Genomic DNA, 10,660 nt, shown 5'->3' with positions numbered 1-10,660 from the left:
GCCCGTGTTAATTCTCACACAAAGAGCCCATGGGATATTGACACCCTTGCAAAGAGGTTGAATACAGGCCCTCTGGCCACTCACCCTGCAGGTAACAGACGTAGATCTGCAAGCTCTGAGCTAGGCGCTGAGTTACCTGCCAAACCTGCCTAGTGTATCGGCAGAGATGTTTCTCCTTTCCCCTAGGGACAAGTCTCCCTCTGAGCTCAGCAGGGATCAGGTTTGCAGGGCCTGGTGCAGAAAGCAGCTCTCCCTTCCCAGCAGCTGTGTGAGAAAAACTAGCCTCTGCCAAGCGCCAGCAGGATGCATCACTGGCTGCAACAGGAGGCAGTGAGGAGGAGGCTGGAGCAGGCAGCCAAGCACCACTCCCACTCAGTCTGGGGAGCAGATGGAGTAAGCTCTGTACTTCAGTCAACCCCCTCTTCCCGGCTGAGTTGGATCCTAGTGTCCTAGCTGGCTCCCACAAGGATTTCAAAGTCTCTTGCAGGAAGGTTTTAGTGGCCTGGGGAACAAAAGGCTAGAAGCAGAGTGAGATGGTCACCCACTCCTCTAGATAGCAGACTTCAAGGAGAATTGCTCTGCTCTGACTGGGCAGGAGAGCTGCACTGCTGGGAACTTGCCTGGTGGCTCCCAGCTCCCAGTAGGGTGGAAAGGTAGCAGTGCCAGATGAAGCAGGGATTTACTATGGAGGATCTACACTGTAGTGAATACTCACTGCTGGCAGCCTCCCAGAGAAGCCTCCCTTCAAGGCAAGCCACTATGACAAGCAGGAGGGCGCAACATCCCCACTCTAGGGCACTCTTGCATGACTACGTGTGAGCATGGAGCCAGGACTTTCTGCTAGCCAGAGCACACAGGCCAACAGGGAGGAACGGAGGGAAGGGAGGGATGTTCCTGCTGGCAGGTGTGTCAGTGCAGGGACTGGACCTGATTCCTTACAGGCACTTCCTAGCCCTGGATCACTCTCTGTTAGACTGAGGTCTTCAGTCTCTGGGGCTTCTCTGTACCCAGGACACAGCCATAAAACAGGTAGAGGCTACCAAGAAGGAGCCCTGCACACTGCAGGCAAACTACCCTGGCAGAGCTGGGGCTTTGCGCCAGCCAGCCATCTCCTTTGCTAAGCTAATGTGGCTGCTTGAAGCACGGCAGACCCCAGGCCAGTGCTGCAGCAGGAGCCATGCCTGCCCCTGTTTTCTGTGGCTGTGTGCTGCATGCAGGAAGGAGGGGAGCACAGTCTCCTCCACCCCTGCTCTGTGCAGCGGTGCCACAAAGCCCAGGGGCTTCGTATCTGGGCCATGCTACATATAGCATCTGTGGGGCCTCGCTGGGCTCCCAGGGGCCGTTCTGTCTCTTTAATCAAGGGCAAAGCTCTTCCGCAGCCTTCCTTTCTTGTCCCTCAAAGATGGGGTGGGAAGGGCCTGGGTTTGGTTTAGTACAGTGAGAAGCATGAATCCTTTGCAGCCCTCCTGCCACCTCCTGGAGCTCTGGGGCCTGGCCAGCCTGCCAGGCACAGTGGGGATGTGCAGGGGCAGGCGCTGAGCTGCAAGGTAGGTGAGCATTTCTGTTGGTCGAGCCTAGAGCTGTAATTTCTGCCAGATCAATGACACTGATTCTCAGATGTTCTCCCTTACTCCTCCATGCTATAACTCCCCAGCCCTAATGGCCTTGGAGAGGATGCCAGGGATCTCTTCCCAGGAGTGCTGCTCTCGGGTCCCAGTGGGTAGGACCTCCTGTCTCCCTGCCCCAGCAATTAGCAGTGGGGGAGCAAATGGTTGCTGGTAGGGACCGGCTGCTTCATGGGCATCCTGCTGTCATGTTTTGAGCAGGACCCAGAGTGTACTGCTGTGCAGTGATTCATGAGTAGGATGGAGAGGGAGAGACTCTCTCTCATTCACATGTTTGGGGGTAGGCTGAGTGCAGGGGAGAGATGTTTCTCTTGGGAAGGATGTGCACCCACCTTTATCCTAGAAGAAGGGCGTCCCCTGCAGCAGGATGTCCTTGGGGCAAGGCCAGGTTTTAATTGCTGCAGCAGCACTAGACACCTGAGTCATGGTCCCCCTCAGTGCCTCTGCTCCCAGCCTGCCTCCCGCAGCTACTGGGAATGGTCCTTGTGCTACCAGGAGCAGTGATGCCCCTGATGCACTCCAGCAGAACAGAAGGACTCCTCACATGCCCTGGCTTTCTCTCCAGACAGCAGCTAGGGCCAGTTCAGCTGATCTGAGCTCCTAGGAGGGCTGTCTGTGCCCTGCCTCTGTCTGCTTGTTTGTCTGTCCTGCCACATCGACCCACGCCTGCCAGTATCTGCACTGTGTCTGTTTGGCTACCTCCTTGCCCCTGTTTATGCTTGCTTGTCTGTGTCTCTGTCTGACACCTGCCACTGCAAATGCTGCCTGCCCCCCTCCCCATTTGCCTGTCTGCCTGTCATTATTAGATTTTCTCCTCCCCACCCTTTTCTTTTCCTTTGGTCACTATCTGGAGGCCTCTGCATTAGGTGTGACTTGGGGACTGATTTTCTCTGGTTTATGGATGGCAGCCAGACTGCAATCTGCAGTGAAGGGACTATCCAGTTGGAGAACCTCTGCAAGGAGCCTCCTACAAATATCTAGGCAGGATGCTGACTGCCAGCACCGCCCAGAAACTGCACAATCACGCCTGCCTCCACAGCACCACCAGCCAGAGATTTAAATGGAGCTGAAATCTCTTGCAATGGGACTTGGGCAACTGTATGCCTCCAAAAGCCAATCCTTCAAGCTTGAATTCCCTGATTGCCTATGCTTGTATAGCTAGGGGTGAGGGTGGGGATGTGGAGGAGACACAGCTTGTGGAGATGTGGGTCTAGATGTAAAAGGGACCTGTGTGTGTGCGTGGTTATATGTGCTGCCCCACATCACAGCTGTGTTTGGATGCAGACCTCATGCTCGCATTTTTTGCACCCTGACAACATGGCAACACCCCTCTTGTGTTTGTCTGTTTGCATTGCATCAATCTGCTTCCAGTCATGTTAGTGGCGTTAGTCGTGTTAGTGCTTTCTGTGTCAGTTTGCCATGCCTTTAATCCTGTCCTTAGCCAGCACTGTCAGTCTGTACCATCCTGGGTCACCAGTGTCGTCGTGTTGCTGTGCACATGCAGCTGTGTATGACCCCATAGCCTGGGTCCATTCGATACCCAGCTGCCAGAACAGATAGGGTCAGGCTTTTGCGCTCCTCATGGCAGCACACTGGGAGCCCTGCTGCACGCTCCCTGGGCATCATGGGGCCCCTGGCCAGCCTGGGTGTCTGGCCCCGTTTGGGGCAGCACACCTGCAGCCCATGTAGTGAGTGAGCAGCCGGAGCCAAGATTTTGTAGAATTAGCAAAACCCCACAGCCCAGCCAGCTTGCAAAACCTCAGCACTCAAATGTCACCTGGGATCAGGTTTTGCTGGAGCAGAATATGACTTTTCATATCAACTTTCACAGTGCCAGCCCTTTTTGCAGAGCCCAGCCAGGGCAGGCGGGAGGAGGTGAGGACAGGGCAGGCCATCCTGCATGCCTCTGCTCCTTCCTGGGGTGCCTTGGGACCCAAACTCCCAGGGAGAGCAGCTCCCTGATGCTGCCCTCTTCTCCTGTCATCTCCACCTTGCCCAAAAGCAGGGAAGAGGTCTTTGCCAGGTTGCTTTCTGGGTCCAAGGGCATTTTGCCTGTGCAGGAGCAGCTCTGCTTAGCCCCTTCCCAACCATGCAGTGATGGGAGCCTGTGGGGAGCAAGCCCTTGTTTGTGTCCTCACTGCCACCAGCACTGGGCCTAAAACTTAAGGCTTGTGGCAAGTGGCATCAGAGACAGAGCTTCAGCCGTGTCCCCTGCCATTCCCGCCACAATTTCCCGTGTGGAGGAGACCTGTGTTGCATGGGTCTTTGGTGACTCGGTGCAGGCTGGCCTCGTCTCATTTGGGGGCTCTGCTCATTTGGGGAGGGGCAATACGTCCCCCCTCCTCAGCAAAGCCCAAGCCAAGCTCTTCTTTCCATTTCTGAAGCACCCTCCTTTCCCAGCAAAACAACTCCCACGTTGCCGGGGAGGATGAGGGTTGGCAGCTCTTCTGCAAAACGCGATGTTCCCATGGCAATGGGGATCCGTCGCCCTTTCCAGTCTGCAGAAAGAGGGAACGGGGGTGGTGGGGGGAGGGCGAGGGGGGCCTAACGGGACCCCGGCACCGCTGCGAGCCCCGGCCGGGCCAGGCTCAGGGGCCGCCCCGGCGGTGCCCCCCTTGCCCCCCGCCCAAGGGGCTTCCTTCCTCCGCGGCCCCCCGCACCCCGCCCGGCGCCCCGGGCCGGGGCCGAGCCTCCCGGGGCCGGGACGGCCGCAGCCCGGGGCGGGGGCGGGGGCAGGCCCGCAGAGGCAGGGCCCCCCCCGCGCCGCAGGGCCGGGGGCCGAGCCTGCGTGACGCCGCCCGGCACTGATTTGCTGGGGCCGCCCGCCCGGCCCTTCCCAAACTGCGGGAGCGCCGCGCCGCCCACAGCCCCGCCGGGCAGCAGCGCCGGGCAGCAGCGGGCGGCAGCGCGGGCAGCACCGGACAGCGCCGGCAGGGCAGCCCCGCGGGCGGCAGCGCCGCCAGCACCGGACAGCGCCGGGCAGGTAGGCACGGCCCGGGCCGCCCCGCGGCCCCGCTCCGCGCCGCGGCATCGCGGACCGGGCGGCCCCGGGGGCGGCGGCGCGACCCTGCGGGCCGCCGCCCCCGCCCCGCGGGCAGGGCCCCGCCGGCGGGGCACCGGCGGCCGGGAGGGGGCACGTCGCCGGGGCCGCGCGTCTGCCGCCGGCAGGGCGCGGGGAGGGTCCGCAGCCCCCGGGCGGGGCGGCGGGGCCGGGGGAGCCTCTTGCCGCTGCCCGGGCGGCGCCCAGCGGCGGGATGCGCTGCCCGCCCCGGCCCCCGGAGAGGCTGGTTCTAGAGGGGGGCGGTCACCGAGGGAGACGCTCTCAATTTTTTCGGGTTGGCACGGGTGCCCCCCCCCCCCCCCCCGGGCATCGGGTCTGCGGCATTCCTCCGTGGGCACGCCTGTGCGCACGCAGGCACCCCCAGCCTCGCCCTGCGCCTCCGGCTCCCCCGCGCTGCCACACGCGTGCCCGGTCCCTGCGAGGGGGGCAGCTGGCGCCCCGACCCCTCCTGCCCCTCGCAGGGCCCGGGCAGAGGTGTCGCCTGCCTCGCTCTTCCCTGCACGCCCACACGCAGGCACGCACTGCGTACCCGGGAGCCCCCACGCAGCCCCCTTTTGCTGGCAGCCACCCCCGAGCACAGCCAGCTTCTTGGGGCTCTTGGTTTCTCTCAGCCCATCGGTCTGGCTCTCTTCTTCCCCGACGGCCCCCGCTCCACCATCCCCACAGCCCCTTTGTCACCCTCAGCTTGTCACGGTGGTGGGCAGAGGTACCACCGTGGCATGGGCCCGAGCAGGTGGTAGAGACCACGCCGGAAAGCTTTGCTCTGCAAGGGCTGGAGTCCTTGTGAGTCGCGTCCCCTGGACAGGACTCACAAGGACTGTCCCAGCGCAAAGCCCCTGGGATCATGCAGGAACAAGAGTTACCTGGCTAGCTCTGCTCCTGGCACCACTATCAGGAGAAGAGGAGGGGTACAAGAGGAGGGGCTCATGAACCCAGAGCCTAGAAGATCTGAGTGCTTTTGCACGTAGATGGGAGGAAGCCCCCCTCTCTGGGAGCTTATTTGCACTAATTTTCTGGAGGAAAGCCTGGCTGTGACCTAGATAGTGTCCCAGGACATTCAAAGAGGAGTGGGTTGGAGCTGGGAAATGACAAAGCAGGGGACAGGACAGTTTCTAGGAACCCAGAGGAGACTCGGGTAATCTGCTCCATCATGCCTTTGCCCCCCCCCCCCCCCCCATTTACAACCTCTTGGTCGTCAAGGCGACACAGAAGGGAATTTTTCTTCCTGGCCAGGGTTTGGGGTTGCGGACATAGAGATCTTTCACAGCTTCAGAGTGAGCAAATGGTTTTGGTATTTCCTCCTAGAATGTTATATGAAAGACCCAAAAAATGCTAAAAAGAAAAATCCAGCTGGCTGCAGTGCAGGCAGTTCCTAGCTCTTCCCTAGATGCTCAGCTAGCCTCAGAGGGAGCAAACTGGGGGTCTGCTGTGCCCTCTGCCAGCCTGGAGTCCCCCTCCTCCTCTTGGACCTGGACCCATATCCACAGTCTGGAGGACCGACTGCAGGGCACTCGGTGTGTCCTTCAGCCCTGGCGTCTGCTTTGCTGCTCCCCCACCCCCTCCCTCCATTCCGCATGTCTGCGGCTGGATTCCCCATGCGGCTGCTTGGCTGGGCTGCAAACCTTTCATTGATTCCTCTCAGCTGGATTGGACTGTCAGCAGCCCTGGGGTTTTGACGGCACATTCGCAGGCCCCTTACCCACACAGACCAGGAGGCAGCGTGAAGAGAGACAGGCACCGGGCCAGGGACCCACAGGGTGGACTCTGCCACCCCAAAACCCTTCCACCCTGTGGCCGGACAGGCTCAGCTCAGCCCCTGGAGACTTGGTGCCATCCTTCGGCAGCCTTGGCTCCCTGTCCAGCTGCCGTGTCTCGCTGCTCTTGGCCCCTTTCCCTCACTGCATCGCAATGAGTCATCTTTGCTGAGCTCACCCACTGGAGCCGCAGGGGGGCTGGCAGGCCTGGTGCCCGCCAGCACCGTGAGCCGCAGCCCTCCGGCCATGATGTGCAGGCACCAGGGCGTACTGATTTCTCCTGCCCATCCCTTGACAGGGCACCCAGCCCGGGCAGGGGGCAGAAGGAGGGGAGGGCAGCGCACGCAGGCCTCACTGCAGGCAGCTGCAGGTCTGTGCCACGCTCGTTGAATGGGGGATCTAGACAAGGAAAAGAGAGTGTGGCCAGCATTGCCTGGGGATATGGAAAGGCGATCCTGGCCAGACACACAGTGCCCAGTTCCCTAGCTCACTGCAGGGCCAGCCAGTCCCTGTGCAGTGGATCAGACGTCACGATGAGGAGCAGGCTATAGAGCATCATTTGTGTGAGAAGAGGCAGCCTGCCCAACTGTGCCATGTGTGCCCATGTCTGCACCACTGAGTGCCCATCTGCACCATCTGTGTACCGGGGCAATGACCTGGCTACCTGCCTCTCTCTCTCCCTGCCCAGGCTCCCCTCTCAGTGACAGCCGCCACCGGGCACCTCAGCGGAAAGATGAACCCCACCGTTGGCATCGCTGTCATCTTGACAGGTACAACCGGCAGACGCGCATCCCCTCCCTGCTCTCCAGCAAGCCCGCCCCAGAGCAGCTGGGCAAGGGCCAGGAGGCTGCATGGCCATCCCCAGTGCTCGCCATTCCCTGTCCAACCCCTGCTTGCCTCTCCCAGTCCTCCAGGCCGCCCACTGCCAGATGATCAAGGACCTGAGTGCCTGCCTGCTGGGCCAGAGCCTCCGGGTGGACTGCCGTTACGAGAACAAAACCAACAACCCCCTGACCTATGAATTCAGCATCACCAAGGACAACAGGAAGCATGTCATCCACAGCACCATCAGTGTCTCTGAGAACATCTACCGGACCCGAGCCAACGTCACCATGCACAAGAACCTGGTGTGCCTCTACCTGCAGAGCTTCACCACCAGCGATGAGGGTGTCTACATGTGCGAGCTGAAGGCCACCAATGACTACACTGGCAACCAGATAAAGAACATCACTGTCATCAAAGGTGAGACAGGCAGCTGTGCCTGGCCTCAGCGCCTCTTTCCCACCTGCTCCTTGGCTTGGCAGGGCCAGTAGAGAAAACCACAACCCCCTATGGCAGCCCCAAACCCTCCCTGAGCCCCATAAAAGTTTCCCAACCCTTACATGCCCTTCCTACTGCAAGCAGAGCAGTCAGCCCCACAGATGGCCTCACTCTGCCCCATCCCAGACCGCTTACCCCTGCCTCTCTTAGGCTGCGCCTCAGGCGCATTGCCCAGGTGTCCTCTCATATGTGATGCTTCATAGTCAGTCCCAGCAGAAGGGACAAGTCTGCTGGTGAAGGACTGAAGAGGTATGTGGTCCGGAGCAGGAGTACAGTGGGGATTTTCCACACTTAGGTCCCGCAGGAGCAGTCCTCCAGTTGCAGAGTCCTTTGTCTTACCTGGTGCCCATCCCCTTGTCACCTCAGTCAGGCACAGGCAGGGTTATGCTTCCCAGGGTCTCTGTTCCCCAAAAAGCTTTGCCGCTACATGGGTACAAGGTGGGAGGGGAAACAGGAAAGGGGCCACGATGGGACTTGCTGCATTTCTGTGGCAGAGAAAAGGCAAGAAACTGAGTCCCAGTACCCCTTATAACACCCAGCCTGATCCCTGTTCCTGAGGGATTTCATTGCGGCTTTTCTCTCCCTCCCCATTCCCTGTCCTCACAGACAAACTGGAGAAATGCGCCGGCTTCAGCCTCTTGATCCAGAACACTTCGTGGCTCCTGCTGCTTCTCCTTTCCCTGCCTCTCCTGCAAGCCGTGGACTTCGTGTCCCTGTGAAAGGAAAAGCACACACACACACATGCACGCACACACACACGCACGCACACACCAAGTACCCCAGCAAACCCACCTCCCCTGCCAGAACGCAGCCCTTGGAAATTGAAGCTGAACCATTTGGAACAAGTGAAACCTCTCTCAGTGTTATCTCTATATAGCCGTATATCTAACGCTAACCACCGTCCTGTGCCAAGACCCACCATCACACGCACACATGCCCTGCTCCAAAGCCTGGTGGGTCCGCTAGGCAGCGTTGCTTCTCCCATTGCACCTCCCTGCTCGGAAGGCTGGCTGGTGTGCTCATGCTGGCAGCACTGGAGCCTCAGCCCCGCACAGCCCGTTTCTCCCGTCCCTTTAACTTTTGGGGTTTGCCTGTTCTCAACTGGGAAAAGACAGCTAGACTGGCAGGTAAGAGAGAGAGATGATGCGAGAGCGTGCGGAGGGGTCCCTGTGCTGGGTGCTGTGCCCACAGCCCCTGGAGGAGATGGGGCTGCTGGCGTCCCCAACCCGCCCTGCCTGCTAGCCAGGTGACTTACTGATTTCTCAGCCTGCTCCTGTCTCCCTGAGTCACCCTGAGCTGCCGCAACTGGGAGGGGGCACGAGGCGAGTCCTGTCTCAGAGCAAGCAGGGAAGAGTCAGAGGGAGCACGGGAGGCACGGGATGATGCTGGGCCTGGCCAGGCTGGGAGGAGAGGGGAGCAGGTCTGGGAGACACCCGTCAAATGCCCCTGCCTCCTTAGGAGGGCTCTTTTGGGGCCCTGGGAGGGGACTCGCTGCAAACATGCTTTGGCAACAAGTTTTTCCTAATCTGTTTTTTACAGCTGAGCTGGAAGTGAGGCCTCCTCCAGACATCATCTGGTACCTTTGGGCCAGATGCCTGGTACCTTTGAGCCCGAGACACCACTTGCTCTCCCCTGGGACCAGCCCTTAGCTGTGACGAGAGAATCACTGCTAGCACCCGCTCGCAGTGGAGGCAAGCAGAGCCTCTCTGAGCTAGCCACAGCCCTGCTTTCACCCCTGCTCCCCTCCCTGAGGCCCCCGGAGCTGGATCCAGGCAGGCTGGTGGGGAGGGGGCTCCCCTGCAGGACCGTGACCTCAAGGTCTCTGCAGAGACTCCTCTGCACCATCACCCTGCCTCCCCTGAGGGAACATCTGGGGGCCCCGATCCTTCCTCATGGCACACGTCCCAGTGCCTGGCCCTGGGTAGGCTCAGAGGCCTTCCTCCAGTGCGGTCTTCCTCCAGTCCCACCATGCCTCTGGGAGGTACCCATGTGCCCCCTCCCTTCTCCCTCCTCCCTTTCAGCATTTCCCTGTCTCCATTTAAGAGCAGAAAAGGGCCTAAGGGCAGCCCAGCTCTCGGCCCGCCAGGACGTCCCCAGGGGTTGGTGAGAGTGGGGAGAGGGAGGCCGAGCACAGCCCACATCCGCCAGCCCAGGCCTGCCCCGATGCCCCACGGGACCCCGAGGAGCTGGTGGGCTGCTGCCCCGGCCTCCCCGAAACCTGGCGGCTCCTGGTGAGGAGCAGCCCAGCCGGCCATGGGGAGAGAGACCGGAGGGCCAGCCCTGCTGCACCCTTGCTCAGGGAAGGGCGCGGGGGCAGGGGAAGATGCAGGCAGGAGCATCCGGGCCCATGGGGTGAACCCCAGCCCCACTGAGCCACCCGTGCAGCCTGGGCTGTGCCACCACAGCTGAGAGCAATTCACAGCAGCTGCTCCCTACTCCTTGCTCTTCTCCAGACACCGCGAGCTTCCTCCTACCCCCGTGCCCATCCCTGCCTGCTTGCTTGCTGTCTAGTGCTGCTGAGGCCATGTATAGCCGAGGTCTGGCTGCGCCCAGCTCCCTGGGCTTGCTGGTGAGCGCTGGGGCAGGTGCAGAGCCCAGCCGGCAGAGCGCGGATGCGTCTTGAGTCTCATTTTTTTGTGAGCATTGTAGTTGTTTCCACAGCTTGTCGTAAAAGAAATTCTGTTAAGGGGGGGGGGGGAAGAACGCTACGAAAAGCAACAACAAACAAACCTGTCCTCCAGGAGTGTTCCTCTGTCTGCACAATAAAACCCTAGGTTGTGTGTTGGAGCCACAGCCACCTGTATGCGCGGCGGCGGGGCGAGGGGCTGTGGCAGGGCTGGGCTCCAGCCTGCAGTGAGGGCAGGGGCAGCCTGGCCCCTCGGCCTCCTGGCTGGGGGGGA

The 10,660-nt window shown here is 60.7% G+C and overlaps 1 protein-coding gene across 1 annotated transcript; it reads left to right on the top strand.

Moving 5' to 3' along the window:
• The first annotated feature begins 4,448 nt into the window (after positions 1 to 4,448).
• Positions 4,449 to 10,453, top strand: THY1 (Thy-1 cell surface antigen). The gene is made up of 4 exons (XM_075521056.1): positions 4,449 to 4,608; positions 7,129 to 7,210; positions 7,347 to 7,682; positions 8,367 to 10,453. Exons 2-4 carry the CDS (start codon positions 7,174 to 7,176, stop codon positions 8,477 to 8,479), a joined length of 486 nt encoding a protein of 161 aa, XP_075377171.1. The 5' UTR covers positions 4,449 to 4,608; positions 7,129 to 7,173; the 3' UTR covers positions 8,480 to 10,453.
• Positions 10,454 to 10,660: the final 207 nt, after the last annotated feature.

This window comes from Mycteria americana, chromosome 19 (assembly GCF_035582795.1).
Source record: "Mycteria americana isolate JAX WOST 10 ecotype Jacksonville Zoo and Gardens chromosome 19, USCA_MyAme_1.0, whole genome shotgun sequence".
NCBI classification, from domain to species: Eukaryota; Metazoa; Chordata; class Aves; order Ciconiiformes; family Ciconiidae; genus Mycteria; species Mycteria americana.
This window is presented reverse-complemented; position numbering and strand designations above follow the sequence as displayed.